General features: G+C 37.7%; 2 protein-coding genes across 3 annotated transcripts; one reads left to right on the top strand and one right to left on the bottom strand.

Annotated features, from left to right (window-relative positions):
- Nucleotides 1-5,947: 5,947 nt before the first annotated feature.
- On the top strand, nucleotides 5,948-10,438 carry LOC103442337 (binding partner of ACD11 1-like). Of its 2 annotated transcripts, none has more exons than XM_029107808.2 (5): nucleotides 5,948-6,246; nucleotides 8,271-8,414; nucleotides 9,038-9,113; nucleotides 9,479-9,589; nucleotides 9,708-10,438. In XM_029107808.2, exons 2-5 carry the CDS (start codon nucleotides 8,299-8,301, stop codon nucleotides 10,152-10,154), a joined length of 750 nt encoding a protein of 249 aa, XP_028963641.1. In that variant the 5' UTR covers nucleotides 5,948-6,246; nucleotides 8,271-8,298; the 3' UTR covers nucleotides 10,155-10,438. The 2 variants fall into 2 exon arrangements, with proteins under 2 accessions (XP_028963641.1, XP_028963640.2); XM_029107807.2 differs by lacking the exon at nucleotides 5,948-6,246 and adding an exon at nucleotides 6,382-6,467.
- Nucleotides 10,439-15,346: 4,908 nt separating this feature from the next.
- Nucleotides 15,347-17,388, bottom strand: LOC103442338 (uncharacterized protein At5g39865). Its single transcript, XM_008381119.4, has one exon. It carries the CDS (start codon nucleotides 16,892-16,894, stop codon nucleotides 15,590-15,592), a length of 1,305 nt encoding a protein of 434 aa, XP_008379341.2. The 5' UTR covers nucleotides 16,895-17,388; the 3' UTR covers nucleotides 15,347-15,589.
- Between the last annotated feature and the right edge of the window lie 10,218 nt (nucleotides 17,389-27,606).

The raw sequence follows: 27,606 nt of genomic DNA, 5'->3' as shown, positions 1-27,606 counted from the left end.
ATGTATAAGAAAATATAAGAAAACAGAGTCATATAAAACTATTGATATATGATAAGTAAACGAGATGCTAATTAATCCAATCCTCCAAGGCTTTAGCTGCCGGTTGGAAGGAGTTATTAGTTGTGACTTAATTAAGTATTTTGGAGCACCTAGATGCATATATGATCATAGTTTGCAAGTCATGAATCCATATGACTTCGGTGTGTTGATGTTTGCTTGACGTGGTATAAGATCTTCTAGCCAACACAAGAAAAAGGCGTTCACCCAAAAAAAAAAAATATCAGAAAAAGGCATAAAGGTAGCGTATGGGAGAGTTAAGACCATCTCTAACCGAAGGGTCCAGAGGGCCAGAGGGCTGAAAATAGCCCTAAAACCGTCTCCAACCGAGGGCTAGGCCAGAGGGCTCGGGAATCTGGGAGGGCCCCACGGAATTTCAAAGGGCCAAAGGGCCAAAGGGCTGGCTGGCTATTTTTTTTTTATAGTTTTGTTATTCCTGTCGGTTATACATGCTATTATTTAATATACTAAATAATGGTGTATTCCTGTCGGTTATAACCAAGGTATTAAATATCGGTAATATCGGAAATATTGGTAGTCCGAAAACACGGAAATATCGATGGAAATATCGGTAAAATATCGATATCGATAAAAATTACATGGAAACCACGGAAATTGTAAGAAAAACTTGGAAATTTTAATTGAAACTTTGCAAGATGTTTATTTAGTCAATTATCTATTAGTTTATCACAAAAAATTGGAAGGAAATGCATTGCATGATGGATTTAACTGATTTAAATTGATTATATAGCGAGCTGGCAAACATTGTGAGTTTAAAAAATATGTAGTAATTAATGAAAAAAGTTTAAAGACACCACAATCATTATATACAATGAATTAGTACAATATTTTACACTTTATATATTGCATTTTTTTTCTCTCAGATAACACACACAGACTGACACATAGCCTGGATATTTTGAAAGCAGGTTTGGAGTTTTTTTTTCTTCTCTCGGATAACACACACACACCCCACTTCTACACACACACACTTCAAAGTGCACCCCACTTCTACACACACACACACAGACACACTGTAACAACCCAACCCCAAATTTTTATATATTTTCGTGGTTCCCCAAATAATTATGAAATTATCGTTTTAGTCCCCTATCTTAACCAAATCTGGACCATTCATCTTGATTTCCAAATTCTCTCAAGCTACCACATGGCAGCACCCTAGCACCCTCACGTATCTCTCTCTCTCCCCACCCCGTGACCTCTTTCTCTTTCTTTCTTCTCTGCACTCACTCTCCCTCTCTCGAAGACCCTCACTCTTTCACCCTTTGACCCACACCCGAGAGCACCCACGCACACCCTTCGTGGTACTCCGTTGACGGCATCGTCATCACCTTCTACACGCCGTCGTCTCTCTCTCTCTCTTTCTCTCTCTCCCGTCGCTGCGCAACTCGACGAAACCCCAAGAACCTCCGGCGAGTTCTTCATGGGTTATGGTTAGGTAAGCCTCGAACCTCTCTTTCCGTGTTGGTTTGTTGCTTGGATGTGATTATTGAGGTTATTCTGTCCTTTTTACCAAGGATTTAGCACGGAATCAGCCCGGGAATAGGCGCACCCATCTCCGGTGAGACCGTGGGTGTCGAGAGGTTTTCCGACCACCACGGGTCGTTTCACGGCAAATGGAAGGTATAAACGCACTCCTCTCGTCTCGTGCTTTTGTTTGATACCTAGATCGGGGTCTAGAACCCTTGTTTGTGGTCGGCCGGAGCTGTAGAAGCTCCGGCGTTCTTCTCCGAGTAGCACGGTTAAAAAAATATCGCGATATTTCCAAAATATCGCGATATTATACCGAAAACCATTTGGATACCTATTTAAATATCCATTACCTGAAAAACCGATAATATCGGCGATATTTCGCCGATATTATCGATATTTTCTTCCATGGTTATAACCGACATGATTGTTTTAAAAAAAAATTCAAATGAAACGGCTACTAGCCGTTGCATTTGATTTGATTTTTTTTTTTACATTATTATTATTTTTTTTAAATTCCATTTTTTTTCTATAACTTCTATTTCACAAAATTTATTTCATATTTTTTTTAAATTCCATTTTTTTCCTATAACTTCTATTTCACAAAATTTGTTTCATATTTTTTTTAAATTCCATTTTTTTCCTAGAACTTCTATTTGACAAAATTTGTTTCATATTTTTTTTAAATTCTATTTTTTTTTCCTATAACTTCCTAAGCCATTATACAACATTAAATTAAATTAAGTAACATGAAACAACATTAAACAATATGAAACAACATTAAACAACATTTTAGTTGTAGTTTTTAAATAATAAATTATGTTTGGCCCTCGGTTGGAGACGGTTTTTTATGACAGGGCTAAAACGAGCCCTCTGGCCCTTTGGCCCTCGGTTGGAGACGGAGGCAAATATGACCCTGTACTGTTCATTAAAATATTAATATCTTGGAGAATCTTGGAGGGCCAGAGGGCTAAAACGAGCCCTCTGGCCAGTCCTCGGTTAGAGATGGCCTAAGGCTATTGCCCCTATTCGTGTGTTTTGCTATTTACGATGTTTCGAATTTTATATAGAAGATTTTTTTTATGAGAAATGTTAAGGATATTTAAATTTTAAAGTAAACTAAATGATGTGATGATTGATGATTTGATTAACGTGTATTTTTTATTGATGCCACGTCATTTACTTTACAATTTAGTTTAAAATTTTGATTTTCCTAACATTATCTTTTATTTGAGAGGGCCAAGTTGTCTTTGTGAGATATTTTTTAGTGCGTCGGAAATGCGGCATGGCATACCAAGTATATTAATACAATTGGTTGGAAACTTTAAAAAAATATCTAACCAAATATATTATGACTCTTGATGTACTGAATCATGTTCCCAGTATACTAAAAAAAAGGATAGTGAACAATGCGCATGAAGGGGAAAATTGGTGTGGGGTTTGGCTCTTGCCTCCCAACAAGAAAATTTATACATCCGCCACTCCACTTACTTTCTCCTCGCACTCCATATTTGTATCTCTTTCATCTCCTTAACTTAAAAAAAAAAAAAAAAAAAAGTTTAGGGGGAGGGGAGGCTACTCCATCCCAAGACCAAGGCATACCACAAGTCTTTTTTAAGACTTACAGGGTCTTAGCCCTTCTTTTGATTTTTACAGATCGCCCACCAAGAGGAATTGTCGGCAATGGAACTCAAACTTAGGCCTTGATCTAGCGAAGAGTATAGTATATGATTTATTTATTTATTTATTTATTAGCTAAGTGGATGTAGATAAATATATACCTTAGAGGTGCATATACATATTGCTCATGACAAGCTTTCTACAATTACAATGTCCACAACTTGCCACTTAATACTACGATCTAGTAGTATTCATCTTCACTTGTAAGTGAGAGGTCTTAGGTTCGATTTTTGCCAAGGGCAAATTTGAACCACCTTATGCTAGCCTATTATGAGGCTAATAGCCCACTCCTCCCGTTTAGTGTAAATAATATTGTTTGTTAAAAAAAAAAGATGTAAATTGATAATTTTTGCTGCTTTTATCCGTATTTTCATTTCAATTTTTTCTAAATCAAACATTATTTTCACATTTTAGATGATAAAAAAATTATGAATTTGAATCACTTTGATAGAGACAAATCTTGAATGAGAACTTTGCTGGAAAAAATTAGGGTTTAATTGTTATATTAAATCACATAAAAAATCAAGAAATAATTCATGCAATTATATATCAAAGTAATGCACATGAGTAACCAATGTTAAATGAACATAACATAATGGATTAGAAAAACCTTCAATATGGTCGAGGCAAGTGTTGGACACTTTGTCCTTTAAGACAAGTTTATACCCCAATACGGTGCTTATGGTTGAACGACGCTTGTCTTCTAAGATACAACGACCATATCCTTATAATAGTAGCACTCCAAATCATAAGACTCCAATAAACCACGATTGTGTTGAATATTATCTCATATGAACTGAATATGACACTACAAAACTCTCTAACAGTAGTGCACTAAGTGTATGAATATGTGAATGTAAAAGATGTTAAATAATTATAGGGGGCTTCCCTATTTATAGAATTTGAGATACCTCTTTGAAAAACATGTGACCATTCATGAAGAGTCAAAAGTTGCAACTCTTCAAGATAAACATATCTTTCCACCTAAAGGCATCACTTTCAATTTCCATTCAATTATTTAATTTAATATAATAATAATAATATTAAAATTTCCAACAAACCTAAATTATAGACGTTTTCCATTCGTTGAAATGCATTATGAAGTAACCTTAAGAATTAAAAATTGAAAATTTTATTTAGACCCATTTATCCTTTTTTTACACCCAGCTTATTTTTTTTTTGTCTTGAAATTCCAAAAGTGCCCAACAATTCTCCTTTTACACTCATAATGAAAAAGAACAAAAAAATAAAAAATAAAATTATAACACTAAGAAATTTCAGCCACCCCATCTCTCCAAACCCCTACCACCCCCAATTTCTACCCGTCCCTAACCCCCCACCACCACCTCTCCTACCACCCACAATGAAAACCCCAAAGATCTCATTCATCACTCACTCTAACTTGTCGTTCAAGGATTGGATAGTTAGATTACTCGGGAACTTTATCACTCGCTCTAATTTGTCGGAAATGAAGAACTTTGAGGGACTTGAAACTAGGAGTGTGTCTACAAGAGTGTAGACTTGAATTGTCAAAACTCATCAAGTTCTCCCATGCATAATGCAAAAACTGCTCCAACATAAACCCTTTATTTGCACTGATACTAATACATAATAGCTTGCGAGCAAATGCATATCGTTGGAAACAAAACCGTCAGCGAAAAACTCCAACTCAAGTGTTTGAACTCTCTTTTCTAATGCAAATTGAATCCGGCTATCAATGGAACTTTTGCATTGTAAAAACCTAGAAAGAAGCAAGCCTTGAGTTGTTCTACGTTCGGGTCTTTATGTTTCGCCAACACATGATTCACCCATTTGAAGTATCTAAAGTTTAGATGGGATCGAAGTTGAGAGTTATGGTAAACGCCGAGAGATACCACCATCAACTAGAAAAATTACTTTTAGTTGCTGCATGCTTGAGTGGCAAGAGAGCCAATATACTAAGAAAGATTGGAAGGGGGTAGTGATGGTTAGATATTTTGGGTTTTCATTGTGGACGGTAGGGAATGTGGCACTTGCCGGGGGGGGGGAGGTTAGGGAAAGGTAGAAATTGAGAGTGGTTGGGATTTGGAAAGATAGGGTGGCCAGAGTTTTCTAGTGCTTGAATTTTATTTTTATTTTTTTACATTTTGGGTGTAAAGAGAGAATTATTGGACACATTCGGAATTTCAAAATAAAAAATAACAAGTTTAAGTGCAGAAAAAAGATAAATGAATCTAAATAAAATTTCTCATTAAAAATTCTATACCTTTTTCTTACTTTTGGAATCGAAATCCCAAAGACTCTCAGGGCTCGTTTGGTATTGTTGTGCTTTGAAAAAAAACTGATTCTGCTGTGCTGTGAGAATAAACAGCTGTGAAATAAAGCAGCAGAGTGTTTGGTAAACTTTTTTGTAAAAGTGCTTTTGAAAAAAAAAGTATTATAGTGCTTGGTAAACTTTTATGTAACAGATGTGAAAAAAAACCGTTTTTTCAAAGCTGGGTTTTGCAGCTTTGTGTTTTTTGGCTTTTTTCACTCAAAACTGTGAAAAAAAGTTGAAGCTGAATGTTTACCAAATACAAAAAAGCTCTTAGCTTTTTTTGATACCCACTTTTTTCAGAAGCCCCTCAGTACCAAACCAGGCTTCAATCTTGTAGAAAATCTAACATTAATTACGATAAATTGGAAAACCAAATAGTATCCCATGGACTTTGCTTTCAAACGAATAACAATCTTTAGACATTTAATAAAAAAAGAACGATCTTTGGACATTAAAGCAATACGCCACCGTTTTCGTGAATCATTTCATTTGGTCAACACTTTTTACCTATTTCTTTTTGTTAATTTTACGAAAAAAGAACCTTTTTGGCTTTATGATTATTCTACCCAACAGAAAACTAGATCATTCCCCGCCAATCGGATCGTAAAGGTCTCCGACGGCGGCACAAAGGGATTAGCCCACGCTCCTCCAACGGCAATCGAACGCCACGCTCCTCTTCTTCTTCGTTGGAGCCTCTCACAGTGCTCCCGATTCAAGAACTGGTATGTAAACTGCACCAATTATCAAATTTATGAACTTTTCTATCTGGGGTTTTCGGTTCATTGATTTTCCCAATTGTCATTACAAGAATCATCTTTCGAATTAGATTCTCATAGTATAAGATTAAGGTAGTGTTTGAACTCAATATTACACCATCGGCCTCGTGGAATTAAGACCGTTGAATGAACAAAGTTCTAAGCCGTTGGATGGAAGAACTGTTAAGGTAACTTTTTATGTGGATATTATTATGATTTCTTTTATAATCATAGTAAAGGGATAATCATCGAATTTGCTATGTAGTCTTGGTGTAATCAACGAATGGGATGATTTGGTCCATACATGTGTTTATTCACGTGTGGTTTATGTTAATTAGTGATGCAATTCCATCAAATTTGCTATGTAGTCTTGTTTGCCAGCATGCAGTGCATTGGATTGGATTGATAGGCTTGTAAAGGGATAATCATCATCACCAATGAATGGTCATGCTGTAACCACCAAATCCATATGATTATTTGTGAGATAAATCATTGATCTAAATAATGATTAGACGAAGATGGGATGATGATTAGCATGTGGTGGTGGTTAGGTAATGCTCTGCACGTACTATGTCGTGGAGATGTGATAAGGATTAACGCTTTGCAGAAGCTTGATCAGTGATAGAGTTCTAATAGTATGATCGAATTCGAATTGGTTATGGAACTTATCAACCAAGGCATGCATGTCCTTAAAAATAGAAGTGGTTAGGACCTTCAACTCAACGTACAAACAAACGCTCTACGCGAAACCTTCTCATACCCTAAGAAAAACACTAACTGCTTCACTAATCCTACACACATTCAATCATCATTGGGTTGATAAACTGGCAACATATTCAGTTCGGGTGAACATCACTGAAGCCGTAGAGAGTTGATCTAGGAGTACCTTCAATTTGGTTAAACAACACTACTTTTAGTTCAGGTGGTTAACTCCAAGTCTCATCCGGCAAAGAGTCTACGATTCTTTCGCCGTACAAGGTCATTTCACCAACAAAGTGAGGTGTTCTATGATTGTTTACTGATAAGGGCATTTTAGAGTTCGGCGTTCAAACGGCCGAACCACTATTACCTTAAACACACTCATCTCCTTTGAGTATCTTTGTTCCTACAGCCTGATACTGATTTGGCGCACCTATATTTGCACGAATATAGTTGAAGCAATCAAATATAGTGCCTTTATAGCACAAGGCATAACCTTGTCTTCAGGTTTTAGAACCCAAAGCCGAGAGTGTTCCTTCCTTGGCTGAAGTGGCTCGGTGTAGAAGTCAGCAATACATTTCATCACCACATTATCACATCCATCTCTTTCGCCCGACCGAGCTTAGTAGCGAGTAGTTAGCATAATTAGCTCAGTAGTTACTCAGCCATAGGTTTTGTAATTTCTACGGTCAACAGGCAGCTTTGACTTTATTAGTCACGGCAATTAATCATAGCTCAAGTTTATCACTTTCCCACTAATGATTCTTTGACGTTCTTTGATTCTATAATGCGAGTTGACATTGGTTTCTTAGGAATTTGACATTCTTTGGTGGTTCTGAGGATTGCCCTCTTTCTTTATTTCTTTCAGAATTATAATCAGTAATTATGCTTGCATTTTCAGAGTAACTGTTACACCGCCACATGAATTAGTAGCACCACATGGCGTTGACGGATTTAAGTTTTAACTTTAATTTTTGAGTAATCAAGGTCTCATTGTAAAACTCATGGCTTTCACTTGATGTTAGAAGCATTCAATTTTTTCTTGTTCTTCCTGTTAAATTATGTTCGTCAGTATCGACCACTTAGAGGGAAGGATGATCATCACATGACATATGGATTGAAACATGACAATGCCTTCTATCTGTTTCTGATAATATTCTTATCCCTTTCGTTTGTTCCTCCATTGAGGAATTCTATGCAATGACAGTTGAAGCCTTGCTGTGAAATGCTGTTGTGAGTCCAAGTTATTTTTGTTGTATAAGCTGGTTTTTATTGTTCTTTCATTTTCCCAGGTTCTCTCAATCCGGTTTTTTCGGGAAAATGTATCCGGGTGGTTACACCGCTGAAGTTACAAGTTTGTCCCCTAAAGCTACAGAGGAGGATGTTTACAATTTTTTCGGTCATTGTGGTGCAGTTGAGCATGTTGAAATCATCAGGTACCGTATAATTCATTTTCCCCTGCTTCTAATTATTGAGAATGCTTCCGGGTTTTTGTACTGAATTCAGAAAATGGTTGTTTGGTCATGTTTATATATGGGGTTTATCCACCTTAAACTGCTTGAATCAGTCAGAAGCAGTTTGTTTTTGGAAATTGGTCAAAAGGAACAACGCCGTTCGTGAAGGCTCTTCAATTTCTTTATCTTAGTTGTTAAAGAAATTGAAGTTAGCAGCCTAAACAATGGTACCAATGGTATGATGTGAGATTTCCATAAGTTCAGAAGTGATTGTTTTGGCTTTTAGTTGTGTTCGTTGTTGTGATTTTCACCGAACCAAATTTTTGTGTTCATAACACTCATCCATAGTAACAAAATCTGTAAACATTTGTATACATGAAGAACTATTTTCAGTACTTCAGCAGAAACTTCGCATTTGATAACTAACTGCTCTCACTCAAAGAAAGCTTGCTTTGCGAGAAAATATAAGAGCATCTGTCATGAGATACATGAAGTCATATGTTTGCACGAGTTCTAGTTTCCAAATGTTAATCGAGTTAAGTCCTCTAAATTTTCTTAATGAATGTATTATCTGATTGGGAGAATGCTTTTGTTATTGATAACAGATCCGGTGAATATGCCTCTACTGCATATGTGACATTCAGAGATGCTTTTGCTCTGCAAACTGCGATATTACTCAGCGTAAGTTGCCAGTCACTGAACCCAAAAGTTGCTTTTCATGCTTAATTCGGTCAATCAAGTTGGTAGTTTGCGTTCTCTGTTAGAGATTCATTGTCTCTAGATCCATAATAAGTCAGTCCGAACTTGGAATTGCATAATGCTCGGTTTGATGATGGAATTGCACAATTTGTCGAGATAGTAAATGGCGAAGAACCCACATATTTGTTGAAATTTGCCTGCATGGAATCTAGATCAGGAATACCGGATGTCAGTCTAACAAAGACGATTACATTTTCATATGGATGAATTTTAGCGTCACAATGCCTCAGGTATTTGATATTGGTTGCTTACTGAGTTTTCCTTTCTTCCTTGTTTTTAAATTTCAGGGAGCTAGGATCGTAGATCAATGTGTATGCATAACAAGTTGGGGAAGTTATATCGATGAATCCGATGCTTGGAACGGTTCTACTTATCCCGAAGGCAATACTAGCTCAACGGTAGGTGTAAATTAACAACTTGGACTGTTTTGGTTGAAGATTTATCACAGCACAAGCTTAGCACAACAGTCTTTCATGTAAACTTAATTATTTCTTAAATCTTGTACAATGTTATCAGACTTATCACTCGAGTCAGTTCGTCTCTACCCCCGGAGAAGCAGTAACGGTAGTCAAAACACTGGCATCCAAGGGATATGTTTTGGGAAAAGACGCATTAACCAAGGCCAAAGCTTTCGACGAGTCCCATCAACTCTCAGCAACTGCAGCAGCCAAGGTTTGTGAGCTCAGCGACAGAATCGGCCTCACTGAAAAAATTCACGCAGGCAGGGAAGTTGTCAAAACCGTGGACGAGAAGTTCCATGTTTCGGATATCACCAAATCAGCTGCAACCGTTACTGGAACGGCGGTGGTGGTGGCAGCTACGTATACTGGGGAAGCAGCTGTGGCAGCAGGAAGCGCTGTGGTCAACAGCAGCTACTTTGCTAAGGGAGCTCTTTGGTTTTCAGATGTATTGACTCGTGCAAGCAAAGCTGCAGCTGATTTGGGTAGTCATGGCGGTAACTAATCTCCAACATTTGTCTAGAACGTTTTGTGTCTACCGATTTCTCTCCAAATAAATCAACTTTTGTTACATGCCAACCTAGGTTAGAAATTGTTGTGAAGAAAAACTTCGATTTTCCTTCTTTACGAGGTACTGAGGTATTGTTGGTGTTTAAAGTCGTACTGTACTCACATGCAAGTGTTTAGTGTTGAAAGTGACGTGTAATGTACCACTCCGATATGTAAAAAGCGTTGTACTTGATACTTATTAAGAACACATACTGAAGAAAAACCGGAAAATTTTAGCTATCTCGTGCCGGACCAATACAGAATGAGGCCTAAGCCCAAAGTTACAAATGGGCCGTTTTTATTCATAATTTTTATGATTTTATTTTGTGTTAAATAATACCAAGCCAAGCTTTATCCAGTGCACATTTAAGTTACATATTTAAACAAGTCATTACTCACAAATGATCTTATTAGGTTAAATGATCTAACTGCTCTTATCTACAAATGACACTAACCATCGGCCATAATTTGCTTTGCTGACAAAAAAAAGTTTGCTTTCTCTGAGTATATTGACACGTATGGATTTTAAAAAAAATCGTGCGTTCCACGTTGAAGTCTGTAATAAAAAAACTTAACCTCAGTAGTTAGTTCAATCATCCTCTTAGTTGATCTCACGCCCATTCTTTCTTTCACTTTCTCGATTCGTAACTTCCAATTTTTCATCTCTCGCCTCACCCGATAATTTCAACATAAAGAGAGAGAATATGAAGTCATGACATGCCAGTTTTTCTACGTTTATTTGGTTTAAAGTAATTAATTTAGTGAAAACATTGTTGCATGAACACAGAAAGCAATCTAATTGGTGATGACCCTAATAAGACGACCCATTCAATATGCTCCATCCACACTTTTGACCCGATTATTCAAACCAACAATTCTTGGAAGGCAAGCAATCAGCAAGCACCCTGGTAGATGATCAGCAACTGAGACTCGACTCTAGTTAACCACCACAATTAATGTTAAAATATTTCAAACATTATTAATTTCATCAAAGATTGTGGTTGTTAGTCTTCGTAATAAAGGTTTAATCTTCCCAACTCCCTCTGCCTCCCCATCAACTACTTCCTAATTTTTTTATGATGTTCTTCATCTGCCAACAATCATTATACACGTATTCAGCATTGCAGCAGCTATTATTGCCCAAGTCTTTACTTCCAAACGACTCCGTGATGTTCCACTTTAAAGTCATGTTGTTTTTTGAGCCACCATCTACGGAGCAGTTGTAGGTTGCGGCAGGCAGGACGCTGTGCATTCGGGTGGAAGCGGGTGGGTCAAAATGCATGGTGTCCTACTCTCGAAAAAAAATTATGTCATAGTTAAGATATGACACGTTTTACAAAAACATAAGATTTGATGTATTTTAGTCTCATCTGATCTTACGTTGATCTCATTCGATGTAAGATTTGCCCTAATTAAATAGTTACACTGAAATTCATATCTTATCTTTTTGTGATGTGTTGCCACAGAAGACGGCGACTCGATCCCACCTTTTGTGAATGTGTTGCCGCATATGACATGTGCACCTAAGAATTCGGCCAAATAAAACCCACGCCCAAGGATTTGTGCCACCACCCTACACATCTCCTACCCCGTTTTTAGAGCAAGTCCACCCCTCCCAAACACTTGGTGTGGACTTGCTCTTAGAGTTCCGCAAATCCTTGACTTCCTATTCGCTATTTTAATTTAGAATTCTTCCTTTCTTTTTCTTTGGTTTATGATGCCCTAATCCATCATAAACTTCAACAAGTTGTCCTATCATATTCACTCATTTGCCCCAAGACATACAACTGGGGGATTCCAGCATTCGGGCCCATTTTAGTGAACTCGAATGCAAAAGTCCTCCTTGTTTGTTTTAAGTGGACGGGTGGTGTGACAAGGCAGTCGAGATGAGGTGTTTCCATCCCCCTAATCCACAACAATCATGCTTAATGAGATTGATTAATCAATTGGTTTTTGGATCATAAGGTCTCAGCTTGATGGCAGACTGTGAACGTCCACCGACTTTGCTCCTCCTAAGCATTGTTTGGTTTAGGAGGAAAACGTATACTGTAAACATGGTTGTGTAAGAGCTTGTTTGGAAGTGCTTTTAAAATAACTAAAAGTGCTTTTAGCGAAAATATTTTTGGGTTATAAAAGCATTTAAAATGCTTCCTGCAAGGAACATTAATTGTGTGCTTTTTGCAAGAATCACTTTTAAGTGCATTTTGAGGATTCATTTGCATTTTTATGGAAAATTGGTCCTAGAAACATTTTCACCAGAAACGTTTTCAATCATTTTAAAGGTATTTTAAAACGAGCTCTAAAACTCCCATCATCCAAATCATATCATACAACTAGAAAGCAAAAATGCTGGAACTTGTCGCCCTTTTCACTTATGGGAATCACTTTCCAGGGAATCCGCCGAATATGGGGCAACCTTATCGATCCAACAATACATGAAGATTCAACTTTCTTCTTCAATTTTCTTTTACAAATAGAGGAGGACAGAGGACTGGTCCCAAATGCAACTTTTAGATAATGTCGTTACTCTTGGGACTGTTTTATTTCAGCTGTTTAATGACCTAGAGCTTGTTTAGAAACACTTTTAAAATGACTGAAAGTGTTTTTGGATTCCAAAAGCACTTGAAGTGCTTCCTACAAGAAATACCGATTCGTTTTTATTATAAACTCTTTTAGCCACTTTAAAAGTACTTTCACCCATTTTAAAAGTAGTTACAAACAAACCCATAATATTTTTGACAAGAAACAGTTGTTCATAACACTCTTTTCTTCCTATCCCTTTGTCACCACATTAATGTGGCTTCTAATTTTTAACAACCCAAATTGATATGATTTGATTGCATGCGTCTCGTAGCCAATTGTTAGTTTCGATGTTCGAGAGAAATAATAGTAGTGTTGTCTAACGATGACAGTTCTTACATCGTGTAAGGTTAATGTAGAGCTGATGAGACTAAAATATAATTTTATAATTTCATGAGAATGTGTTACTGATGATGTGATCGGATCACCATAACCAAAACAATTTCATTATGTTAAGGGCCTCAAGATGAGAGAATTCAATGTCATGAGCGAAGTTTGCAACATTCATCATGTGATGAGTGCTCAAATAAAAAAGATACGTGTTAAGTTTTGTAGACTTAAAATAATATATCTCAATTATATGTAAAAATCTTCGCTTGAAAACCCTAATATGACTTGGATTGCCCAAACGATGAAAGATGAGATTATCGAAGTTGAGATGGCAACATTTTTGGCACTCATTATTGAGATTAATTTGTCTTATGCTGGTGTCCCTTAGTTGCACCACCATATGTACATGGCACCATGTCATGTTATTATATTCTGCCTAGTATATCTCTTAATTTGGTTAGAGCCGTCCTCCCCAGTCCCCCAGTCCACAGCTAAGATAATTAATCAGTTCTTTATTTTGTAGAATCGAATTTTCAGAATATTTTATTTTATATTACTAATAATTCGTACTCCTTTTCCTTGGGTTTAGAATGTGAAAGTATTATAGAAAACTAATGAAAAGAGTTTGAAAACTTTGAGTTTTAATAATAAAGACAAAATAAAGGGTAAAGTGAATAGTACCAGAATTGACTTTTTAGTGTAAAAATATGGTTTTTCGTTAAATGAACAGTACCGAAAACTTTTCATTAAAGTTCCCGATAGTCTTATTGGTTTTTTTTTTTTTTAAGAAAAAGGGACAAGTTGGTGGCTCTATCATGTCAATTTATTTTTTCGGAGGTCAGGTATTTCAACTTTTCTCGAACCACTATTGTATGATTCACCAACACTAAAAATCAAATTCAAGACTTGTTATGTGGAAGACAGACTTGAAAATTGAATTCGTCCCAACCACTAGACCAGCTCATGATGGTTTAGTCTTATTGATTGTTGAGTAGCCTTGTAAAAAGAAATGATCTAAGGCAGTTGATATGTGAAATATTGTTGAGTTTCTTATAAAGCATGTCAAATTATAATTTATCTGTGAAAATAGCCACTAATTTCAAACCGATCAGAAGTCGAAACACGGTGGATTGACCAGGGCACTCAACATTATTTTGTTTCGCCGACATTGACCCTTCGATGATTTCATCACCTAATTTGCTTGGCATGAAGCATCAAAGGATGTTGGATGATCCTTCCCATCTCTGAGATGGATGAAGCCAACTACTTCTATACATACAATACACCATAAAAATATTATTGAGTATAAATTATTCAACCAAATGACCAACATGCCACAATTTCACACTTAACTATAATTATATTTGCTTCTTCTATAATATATATGTGCAGAAGTTTGTGCTAATGAGTGCACAGCCGTCCACATCTATGAAACAATGTGCCTGCATTACCACTAGCACTCTAGCAATTCTGCTACCCTTTTATAACTGCAGCGCCCTTTATATGGGGTTAACGTGGAGGGAAAGAGATCATCTCTGGATTCCTTCCACCTAATCAATCAAAGTTAGAGGTCCGAACCATTAAAATTTGATCAAACGGTTACAAGTAGGGGTCCACTTTAAAAATTATAATAACTTTAGCCGTTAGATCAAATTTTAATGGTTCGGATCCTCGGACTTGATGGATTATGAGGAATGGATCCGGAGATGATCCATTTCCAACGTGGATGTACTTTTTTACGGTACGTATCTATGAGATGTTTTTACGTTTAACTGTCAAATTTTTGTTTAAAAGTATAAAAACTAAGATCGAATGGCTGAAATATTCAGATTATTTATGAGATGCTCGGGAGTGCACTCAAATTTTTGAATGTTGAGATAAATGTATACATTGTTTGATGGTCCTAACTAAGAAACCTAAGCAAGAAGTTGAGGGACTCGTTAACAAAATTCATAGGTGTCAATGGTTGTACAATAGGTGGTAGGGTAGATTTGTCGTCGATGACAGTTTGGGCATAAACTTTAAGTTAGATGCTACTTTCATGAAATGTGACTGGTAATTAGGAAAAGAAAGTTCTGAAAGATGGTGAAGAAGGAGAAAAATTTGTGTTGAGGCAACCAACCATGTTATTCATCGAGAACTTCTCACAACAGTATATTTTGATTAGTCTCATTTGACGTGAGAGTTGCCTTTATAATAGGTCATATCGGGGTTTTAGGGAAGTGAAACAAGAACAAATATCTGATAATATTATGCATTTCATTCTTGTAGAGGATCATACATAGTGTTACAATTCTCATATAGGTTGAGGGAACCTGCTTCTCCTTAAAACATTATTCCACTATTTCCCATTGAAGTTTTTTTTTTCTTTTCTCATCAAATGTACCAAAACTCTTTACTGTACAACAAACAACTCACGAAAATAAAGGAAGGAAAATAAGCACAAAAATGGTCAAAACTAATGAGTACCTGAATTCAGGACTAATAGCAACATATGGGGCAGCGTATTAGGCCGTTCTCATTACAATCCGGGCAGCGTTGGAACCCCGATTCACACTCCTCCGCCTCCTCCTCCTCCTCCTCCTCTTCTTCTTCGTCGTGATCAATGTCTTCGTAATATATTTTACAGCTCCCTGAACATGTTTCACATGGCACAAACCTTATATCCCCACAAGCATCACAAACTCCACCGCCACCGCCGCCGCCGCAACCTCCGCCATCCAGTTTTTCACAATATTGAAGCAACTTTTCGAGCTTCCCGTCTTCGTGCAATTGCCGAATCTCATCAGCTCCACCAATGTACTTATTCCCCACAAACACTCTGGGCAATGCAGCCGCATGGTACCCCTCCTTCAGAAGCTCCCTCAGCTCCTCCTTGAACCCCGAATGCATCGACACGTCCCGCTCGTCCACCCGGACCCCTATGCCCTTCAGTATCACCCGAACGTGGCAACAGTCCTCGTACGTCTTTCGTACCCCTCTGAGGCTCGTGAAGTACAACACCACTCTGTCCCTGTCCTTCTTGTCCTGGGCCTCCAACACGTCATCGCAGGCCCAAGCCGGCTCCTTTCTGACAACCAAATGCTCTAAATCGGAAGGATCTTCCTCTGATTTGATCTCCGACAATGATTTCCTAAACGCGGATATCACATCCGGATCAAAATCCGCAATCAAAGAATTGGATTTCACCTGACCATTTTCATCCGACATTTGAAGCCACATGGGCTGCGGCTTAGGCGGGGAGTTCCCATTTTCTTGGAACCTCGATTTCGGGCTGTCGGAAGGGGAAATCGGCCTCGGACACGGGTCCCGAACAACGTGGAACGAAAAGCTCCGGAGGTGATTAGCTGGTGACCGGAGAGGGCTTATGTCCTCGAGGCCTTCCATTAACTCCCATGTATTGATCGTCTCCGGCTCGCCCGGCGGCGTCCTGGTGGGTGTTTTCGGCATTATTTTTGGGATTTTCGCGTCGATCATGTTCGACCACGTCTTGGCTTCGATCAATCCCATTGAGAATTCCTTGTTCTCGTGTCCATTATCCTTTTCGCGACCGTAACCGATTAGGTTCTCCTTCTTATTGTTGGTATCATCGCATCCGTTAACAATTACTCTGTTTTCAGGGCGATTGATAGAGCCTAAGGTGGAGGAGGTGAGGGCGACGACATGGTAGCTGTCACCTTTGGTCTGCGGCGGGTGGTGGACGTCCATTGAGTAGCTTCGGGAAATCGGAGAATAGGCGCTCTCGCAGTGCCGGCACCGCTTTTCCTTCGAGGTTGCGCAACCCATCGGACCCCAAACCTCGATCCAATACGAACAGATATTCAAACGGGTGTTTTTCTAAATGATCGGAAACGGAATTTCTTTAGGGAGAAATGGTAAACTGTAGGATTATCAAAAAGGATTTGGAATCATTCTTCTTTCTCCGTTTATTCACGTAACGAGAGAAATAGACACACGTGAGAAGAAACTCGCATTAATGGCGGAGAGACTCGAAACTGTGTAGCCAATCTGCGATTAGCCTGGAGGAGAAAGACGACGAAGGTGTGGATTTTCTTGGACGGTCGTGGAATTTGCAGTCCGTGAGGGAGAGGACAAACGCATGAAATTCCAGAAGGAAAAGGGAATAAAAAGTTGGGAAGGGGAAATGGAATGAATCGAATGGAAGAGTCAAAGAACGAGGGCGAAGACCATTGTGATTAAGTTCCCACCTCCGATCCCCACACCCGTCTCAAGAAAAGAAAATGGGAAAACTGCAATGGGGTGGAAGCAAGAACCCAAACATTCTCCGAAAGATTGTGTCAATATATATATATGGTGTCTTGACTTGGTAACAAATTAAAGTTTTTACTGGAAAAGTCCTCGTAGTTTACTTGAATTTTCACCCAATGCTGATGAAAATAGTTTCTTGTAAGTGATAGGTTTTATATTTGATTTTCAGTACATGCGAATTTGAACCATATTATTGCTAATTCATTGTGAGGTTAAGCCCATACTCTTTTTCTTGGTTTAGATAATATCGTTTGTTAAAAAAAATACAATTATTGCATATGGTCCAATATCTTAATAAAAAATTTACTTACTTTTTCGGGTTCGAAATTCTTCTCTCATCTTAATAAATATAACAATTTCGAATTGGAAAAGGATATCCTTTTCCTGGGGACTCCGGAGATCGTGTAATCATGTTTTTTCATCGTACATTATGCGGTCAATTTTCATTAGTAACTATTTATATTTAATTTTAAATTTTAAATTTTAAATAATTTATGATCGCAAGATGTACGATAAAAGAACATGATTACACGATCTTCGAAATTTTTCGAATTCTCTTCCCTCCCTTTAATAATAAAAAAAATACACGTGTTACTTTTTAGCCACATAACATTAATCATCCTCGTAATTTATTTGAATTTTGGCTTTCAATCTTGACTTTCTTGCATCTTCGTCCGTTGTTCTTTTTTAACTTTAGTCTTGATTGTCAACAAAGTTGCTTTGTCATTCATTTTTTGTTCATATCTTCTCATTTCAAAAATCCAATTTGAAAGGGATTTTGCCTCATTTAACGGATTGGATTAATAATGCTAACAAAATTAAACTACAAGAAAAGGGAATTGGATCCTCTCCGAGGCAATGCCTCAGGATCCTATTGACCGGACAACATAGGTCGTTGGATTTTGATCAAATAGTTACAAACAGGGAGGTCTCTCTAAAGTTATAATAATTGTAGTTGTTGAATCAAAATCCAACGGTCCATGTTGTCCGATCAGTAGGATCCCGAGGCATTGCCTCGAAGAGGATCCAATCCCCAATAAAAGAACAACATAACAAACCTACATGGATAAAAGTGAAATTCCTAATAAGTTATGGAAACCATTAGTACAATTTATTTTATTTTATTTGCTAAACTAATGAAATAGTAGTTTAACTTTCTTTATTACTTAAAAAATAATACAATAATTTTTGCTTGAATTACCATAATATTTTCTTTGGTCATATATAATAGTTCATATGTAGAACACTGTTACACAGTCCACGAGATAATTTAGATAAACTAATCAATAAAAAGAGGCCAAACTGTAGAGAGATTTTTCATTGCACCAGAAACACGGGACGGTATCTCATATAGTGTATCTGTCCGTTTTCAATTTATTTATACATTGATATATAACATATTTGTTGGTGTTTTAGGTATGGCATCCCATATCGCCCAGGGGAGTGGAGCACACCAAAAATATGCTCAAAAGTGCGATGCTAGTTAATTGAATTTTGATGATGTTCCACTTCAATCCCCAGAGTTTTATATCTCGCAATTTAGTCCATGTAATTTACCAATTTCAAAATTCTAGCTTACGCACCAACATTTATAGTTTTAAGATCAAGTCCATATCATATTGACCAAAAATTCAAAAATCTACTTGAATCCTTAGGCACCAGTCACCACACGCAGCTGAATTCCAACAGCAAAATTACAACAAGAGCACAACACAAGGGGCCACAATTCCTGAACCTCCGCCTAAATCATATCACAGTCTCAAGAGTCAAGCAGAGAATTAATGGTGCTGCTGTCTCGTCCGACTTCAGTCCTGTGCAGCCATTCAAGCAATAAATCCCGCAGGTCGATGACAATTGAATTGTGTATTGTTTGAGTTTATTATTATCATGTTCATGTTGAATTCCTGTCGACAGGATCCCAAACCTTTGATCCTTTGTAATTTAGTTAGTGTAATTTACTAATGTATAATTTAACAATAATAGCTTAATTTTGTCAAAAAAAAATCGATGGAAGTGATATATTGGGGAAAACATACCACTTTGGTTAATCAAAATATTAGACAAAAAAAAAGAACTTAATTTGACAAATCAATGGCATCTCCTTAACTTCTTTTTTTTTTTTAGGAAAGCTAATGAAAAGGGCTTGAAAACTTTGAGTTTTAACGATAAGAACAAAATAAAGGGTAAAGTGAATAATACCAATATTGGATTTTTAGTGTAAAAATGTGGTTTTTCGTTAAAGTGAACAGTACTAGGAACTTTTCATTAAAGTTCCATTTTTTTAAGCATGTTACACCTAAAATCAATGGCATCTACTTAACTTTTTTTTTTTTTTTTTGCATGTTATACCTAAAATCAATGGGGTCTACTTACTTTTTCATTCATTTGATTGTCAATAAACACATGAATCGTGCTTAAAAAAAAGAAATACTGTTGTGACATATGTTCTTATCAATATGTGATTGTGTAAATCCTAAGTAGAGATAAAATAGGAATCCTTTGGGATCTAGAAGATCTTTCCTAATATACTTTGTATTACTTGGAGAGCAAGTTTCTCTCCTCCTAATTACTATAAATAAAGGCACAAGGACTGGGGAATTAACACACAATTCCTCAAACCTATTCTCCATTCTCTCTTCTTCTCTTTGCCGCACCTATCTATTAAATATAGGCCACAACACGTTATCAGCACGCTCTTCACGCTGTGCTTAGAAGAATTTAAAGGGAATTTATTCATCTTCAATCAGGGGAGTATTACGTTTCAATTATTTTTAATTGATTAAATTTTAATTTTATTGAATTCATATTCTTTTATTGATTCAATTTATTTTTCTTCTTATGTTGAACGTGATACAAGCTTGAAGATGAAAGCCGAAATTGAAGAAATAATTTTTCTGCATCAAACCAGTTCATTCATATCATCACGCAATCAGGTTCTTCTAAAACAACGGCTTTTAACTCGATATTTTTGAAGCCCTGATAGCATGAACATTCACCATGATGCATGACCCAACTTTACGTTTAACGTATTTTAGATTCTACATAAATTGTGTATGCCTCATAACCAAAATTGCTGCAATTATGTGAATTTGATATTTGCCATGAATTGAATCTTACATATGTACATGCATTGAAACTATTATTTGCATATGCATCAACGTAAATATGTGATTCATTGAATTATACATGCATATAATATAATTGAATTGGAAAAAGATTGGAATTGGGAACTAGGGTTCTGTTCGAACCTGTGTCTTTGCACCAAGCCACCATGCCCGCAAACTGCGATGGCCCAGAATGTCCCTCAGCCAGGCCTGCAGCCTGCATCCAATTCCATACCCAAATCCGAGAGTCTGCAGCTCTCCTCTTCCCCAGAAAACCCACGGAGCCAGAAGCTCCGAGCCTCAAAAACTCAGCAAACTCGACACCCATCGATGGTGTCCTTGTTCTCGATCACGACATGGCTTGCAGCCATTGTCTCGAATCTTTGGTTCATGTCGTCGATGACTCGAAGTCGAGATTTTTTTAAGAATGTCGAGATTTTTTTTTCAAATCTCCGTTCCTATTTGAGTTTTTGTCAACCCACAGGCTTGCCTTGACCGTGGCAACGTTGTCTGACATGGCGCCGTCGATCAAAACCAGTGTTCTTCCCCGGCGACACACACCCAGCTCCGACTGGGATGTTTTTTTTGCCTCAGACCCGAACCCATTAGGGTTTTTGCTGCATTCAGTCCAACACCAGCCCTTTGGGCTTTGGTGTTTTGTTCGAAAAATTTGCAATCTGGGCTCCTAGATTGCAGCCCATTATCACGGCCCGTAGAAGTAAATAAAAGAAAAAAAAATTTCTATGGCTCGCCTGCAGCGGCCCCGTGAAAAACAAAAGTTTTTTTTGTTTTGGCTGTCTACAGCAGCCCAGCTTTTTTTTTTCCCGCGGGCCTGCAGCCCCACCCGAGACCCTAGCCCACTTTTGGGCCTAGGTCACACGGCACCCATTTTATTAAGCAACCCCGTGGACTTATTTTTTTTGGGCTCCCGAATTTTATTCGCCTAATTATTTTAGGCCCAATGGGTTTTTTATTTTTTCACCCACATTTTAATTTGGCCCGAAGTCCAAATAAATTAATTCAATTATAATTATCCACCTAAAAGTTATATTTTTGCACATACTTGTTGCATATTTGCTTGCATATATATTTGTGTTTGCCTGCAGATATTATGAACTTAAAATTCATACTTCCGAACCCGAAGTTTCGGAAAAGTGCCATATGAACCTGAAGTTTCTTAATGCGCAACACTCATGTTGAGACCCGAAGTTCTCCATGCTTAAATCCGTTTAAACCAAACCATGTCTTAGAACCTGAATGTTCTAAATTTGTTGTTTATGGAAATTTTATTTCCTAAAACACCAATCACATTCTTGTTTCCTCCATTCAGCGTATTGTCGAACCGTAACAAGTTCGATTTCACTGATTTGGAAGTTTCGAATAGTAAACTACTTTATGTGGATACAAGACGTGAATAAGCATCCGCCATGATCCTTATTCGAAGAATTATGCCTGAAGCATATCCAATGGAAGTACCTCCCTGCTGAGGACTCCATGACTCTTCAAATCCGTTATGGACTGTTTCAAATCATGCAAAGATGAATTTTTGCCTGAAGCAAAACATGATTGAAACTGTTACGTCCATGAATAGGTACAATTCTCGTAGTCCATTTGTGAGACTCATTTTGCTCCACCTAATACATTTGGAAGAGCGAAATTTGACATGGACGGCCTATTGGCCGAACCCCATTGTTTTTTTTGGTTTATTTTGTGAATAATTTATTTTGTTCTCGGATTTAAGATTAGTGTTTGGATGTCACCATTATTCTCGAATAAAAGAGTTAATTAACGAAGATTACCACATGTGACTACAATTAACTCATGGTTAGGTATGTTTTGTGGGGAAGTTAGCTGTCTGGTTCTATGCTAACTTCATACCTAATCATCCCCCGACAACCTTTCAGGCTTATCCAACCTGATTGTGGGGCATGGCACTGCCCTATATTGTCCAATGGTATTAACTTTACCATAAAGGGAAGCCTTATACTCACTTCGTTCCGGAAGAACGCATTTTTGAGCTTTAAGGATATTCGAGAGTATTATTACCATATTGAAACCAATGTAGAAAAATGGAGTAAAATTCCTTGGCATATTACCATTTTGCACTTCTTACGAATATAGTTAAATGCATATTCTAGAGAAGATGGAACGCTTAACGAATGGATTACATCCATTCAAGTCCACTATGTGGCCGGCCAGAAGCCCGCGATTCCTAAGGAATTTTCGCTATGGATGTACGTTTGGGATATCTAGGATGATTCGTGATGCGCCGTTTTGGGCATCCTTTTACCAGAAGTAAAGAAATCATACCTGGACACGTATTATACCTTAGCACCCTCCATCTTTTTACAAAGGATTCAAATGGGACATTTGTGGATAGATTCAACCACCCTACGGACCATTTAAATATTCTATAGTATTGGTTGATGCTTCTACACGTTTGTCACACGTGTGGTTGTTGTCCACAAGTTGCATTCTCCACACTGGTAGCTCAGATTAACAAGCTCAGGGCTCACCACCCTGATTATCTGATCAAATTTATTTGATTGGATAAGTTGGAGAATTTACATCGACATTTACATCGAACAATTTAAATCTCGATGGATATTGCATGTCGGTTGGGTTTTTGAAAGTTGAACATCCAGTCCCATGTTCATACCCAGAACGACCCAGCAGAAGTATACATTAAACGCCTTCAAATGATTGCGTGGTCGACTGGTCATACGTACCACAGTTCCCGACCTCTGCTTGGGGCCATGCAATATTGCAAGCAACCATGTTGGTCTGCCTGAGGCCCGTCACGACCCAACCTTATAAAGCGCGTGTCAGTTGGTTACCAGATACGAACCCGACATATCGCATCTGCGCGTCTTTGGTTGTGCGGTCTATGTGCCATTTTGCGCCGCCCTTACGTACACAAAAACAAAGGGGTCCTCAGGGAAGGATGGAAATCTATGTCTGTTATGATTCTCCTTCTAATATTCGTTACTAAATAACCTTTGACAGGCGATCTCTTTACCGCTCATTTTGCGGATTGTCACTTTTATGAGACAGTCTTCCCGTCGTTAGGGGGAGATAAGAACGTCACCGTTCCTAAAGAACGACGCGAATTATCGTGGACGTCCCCACTATGTCTCATATCGATCCCAATCTAGATCGTCAGAGTTTAACCAGACATTTCCTCTGATCTAGAAAAAGTGACGAGATCACATATACCAGCTGCAAATGTGCCTGCAAAGATGTGTACCAAATGTACTTCGGACCTTTGTCCTGAAAGTAGGAAAGCCACAATTATGGCCGACCCTCGTACATTGGCGGCTAGCCAATCAATCTATCTTATGCCAGAAGCATGGTAGATCACTCGGTTCGAGGATTCACCTCCCCAAAAGAGGAGGAACGTGGCACGAATGAATCCGCCCCTCGATCGTTGTCTCAGACCTTTTCATCTCATGAGATTAAATCCGGATTACTCCCGAGACCTGAAGTTCTTGGTCCAGTATACTAGTTTGGATGAGATATGGAATTGGAATGAGATTATCATAAATGATGTTTCATTTATATGGTATCGACATAAATGAAAAGCGACGATAACGAATCGCGTTCCGTTGATTAATATCAACGTAGAACTGATTGGTCAACTAAAAGAATCAATCCATGACGAATGAGATGAATGAAATAGTGCAATATGACGCCTTGTGGCGCAAGGTTTCTCTCATACGCCATGTGATTGATTGCAGCATTACAAATGTGGTTGTAGTATCTCTGGGATCGTGATATGAACCTACATGGAGTTTCCAAAGGACTTACATGTACTGATTCAAATAGTTCTAGACCACAAGAACATCCTCTTGATTCTCAAGCGGCCTTCACTTTACGGATGCAGAACTATCCGGGCAGATGTGGTATACCCGTCTAAGTGAATATTTGATCAGTTAGGGATATATGCCCCTGCGTGTATAAAATCCGAAATTGCTAAAGTTGAGAAAATTAACTCGCATATCGGACTATAAGATGAATGATCTTGGGAGAACTTGACATTACCTCGACCTGAAGTTTCGAGCTAGTTTTGATGGTATTCTGGTCCACCACTCAAACTAGACCCAGAAGGTGTTACGTCTGAGTATATCCTGATCATCTGTATGCTAGATGCAAATGAGACCTTTACGGAGGGTATGGAGCATAAGGTTCCATATTGGAATGTGAGGCAGCCATATCTAAGTACCATTGGCGTTTGTTGTACTTAGCTCAAATGCACTAGATCAGACATCTTATGTGCTGATAATCTTTTGGCATAAAGCAGCACTGCGCCTAACACGCCACCACCAAATTTGGTGTTAAAGACGTTTTTCTGTTACTACGGATTTGGGCTTATTCCCTATGCATCTCAGAATAGATCACACCCCCTTGATCTTCGGAATGATGCCTACCTTGTGGGATTCGCTGAATCAGACCATTTGTCTGACCGCACAAGGTACGTTCCCGCATGGTTATGTCTTTACCATTAAGGAACACCACAATATCTTGGAGGTTAACTAGATAGACCTTTTTGTTGCGAAACTTTGAATCGTTCCAAGACTCACTATATCTCATCACGTGAAAGATGTAGTCGAGAATTCTTGTTGAGCATATTCAAAATCCTTGCGATTTTCATCCATCGTTGAGTCCCAACAACGATCCATGAATACAACGCTGTATGTATCGACCAGATCATGATACATCCAACAAAGTCAACACCAAGCATATTGTGTCTACATCAGCATGAGCATCAGAAGATTGAAGTCAAGCAGTCCAATCCCAGACAACCTTACCAACATCTACACAAAGTCTACCTTCCAGAAGCTTGTCCAATGAATTGGTATGCGTAACTTTCTCATTTGTAATGCTTGTAGTTTCATTTGGAAGTTTTGTCAAACTCAGGGGGAGTATCTAGAAGTATACTCACTTGATCTTAATGTACTCTTTTTCCCTACGATTAGGAGCATTTTTCCCACTGGGTTTTTGCTACCTAACTAGGTTTTAACGAGGCACCCATCCTGGGCTGATCATACCCTTGTGAGCTCTTCTACTTGCGTCCAGAAGACGTATAGTTTTGACTTAATGCAACTTCTCACTTTTCTCCTTAGCCTATGGGCTTTTCTCCCACCTTGGGTTTTGCCATAGTAAGGTTTTGTGAGTTTTACCACTCCTGCATTCATCCGTCTTTTGAGACTCGCATTCGCTACTTGTGCCGACTAAACGAGACGATTTCATCCACTACTTCTACATTTGCCTGAAGATCTGATGCGCCATCTACTTGAGTATTTGCACACTCAAGGGGGAGTGTTGTGACATATGTTCTTATCAATATGTGATTGTGTAAATCCTAAGTAGAGATAAAATAGGAATCCTTTGGGATCTAGAAGATCTTTCCTAATATACTTTGTATTACTTGGAGAGCAAGTTTCTCTCCTCCTAATTACTATAAATAAAGGCACAAGGACTGGGGAATTAACACACAATTCCTCAAACCTATTCTCCATTCTCTCTTCTTCTCTTTGCCGCACCTATCTATTAAATATAGGCCACAACAAATACATTATTCTGACTAACTTGATTAAGTTTAAATTTGCTAGAAAAATTCAACAGTATTTTTTTTTGGTTAAGCAACTAATTTTATTAAAAAACGAAACACACTAATACATAGTGAGGAAAGTCTAAAGACAACTCACAACACTTAGGTAAAATTGGAGCCCATTACAAAAGTAAAAAAGAGAAACAAGCTCTAAAAGTAAGCCCATAACAAAGTCTAAGCCGAAAACCCTAGAACTGGAAACAAGAACCAGCCTCCTCCACCAAAATAGCTGCATCACTATTCTCAAGCCGCCGTCAACAAAAAGAAGAACCAACGAACAGAAAGAATGAACGGAAAATAAGGGGTGGACATCGAAAATTTACAGCTAGGTTAGAGCTTGGGGATTGGTTCTCATTATTACATAGGCTTGGTGATTTAGCACCCTCCACGTGAGGGCACGTGGACACTTCTTCTATGCAGTTTCCAAGAGCCACCAGACAGCTTAAATTGCTTTTCGAATCCGGACCCTTATATTTGCTTTTCATGATGGCTGCAACCGAACAAGGAACCACTTCATTATGCTTCGAGATTAAAAGCTAATTGAAGATTTATTAGGTACGTATGGGAACAATAAGATGACCATAATGGAGGGTAGGAGTACATCCTCTGTACGATGATGCCGACTACATGTAATTGACGTGCATGCCACTTCCAATAAACTCAAAAAATGGAAAAGAAGCGTTAGATTGAAGCAGAATACAGATGAAGTAGTTTGAATGGTGTATTTTAAAAATGATCTTGGGTCGATCGCAAAGCTTCATATATGTATTAGTATATAGGAGCATTGTGATCTGTTTTTATAGAAATGACATGACGGAGACTATGAAATGATCTACTTTAGACGTAAAATTAAGCGAAACACAAATGAAATGCTGAAATAGTATATGATTCACTTCTAAATGATTTTGAATAAATCATGAAACTTGAAATACATATATTAGATACTAACTTATTCTGTGAACTTTTACTCTATTTAGAATTGATTTTGAATTAATTTCACATGTGTATCACATCATCATATTAACTGAATTTTTATTCAAGTTTACGGCATGAACCAATAGTACACGTTTTGTTAAATTCAAAACTTCAATTAATATATTTTTAGTTCATGGACTAATTCTAGTTTTATCTAAATATTATTATAGTGAAGAAATATTGTGTTACAAAAAGATCTACTTAAAGTGCAAAATTTGAGCGAAACACAAACGAAAGTAGTTTGAATCATGCATTTTTAAATTATCTTAGGTTGATCCCAGAACTTCATATGCATATTAGTATAGAGGGAGGAGCATTGTGATCCGTTTTTGTAGGAATGGCACGATGGAAAGTATGAAAAGATCTACTTCAAATGCAAAATTTGAGTGAAACACAAGCAAAATGGTATAGTTTACTTCTAAATGATTCCGAATAAATCATGAAGCTTGAAATAAAAGTATTAGATAAAAGTTAGAATTGATTTTCGATTAATTTTGCATGTGTGTCACATCAATACTAATTGTACTTTTTATTCAAAT

This window comes from Malus domestica, chromosome 09 (genome assembly GCF_042453785.1).
Source record: "Malus domestica chromosome 09, GDT2T_hap1".
Taxonomy (NCBI): domain Eukaryota; kingdom Viridiplantae; phylum Streptophyta; class Magnoliopsida; order Rosales; family Rosaceae; genus Malus; species Malus domestica.
Note: the sequence above shows the minus strand (reverse complement) of the source record. Positions and strands in the feature narration are given on the sequence as shown.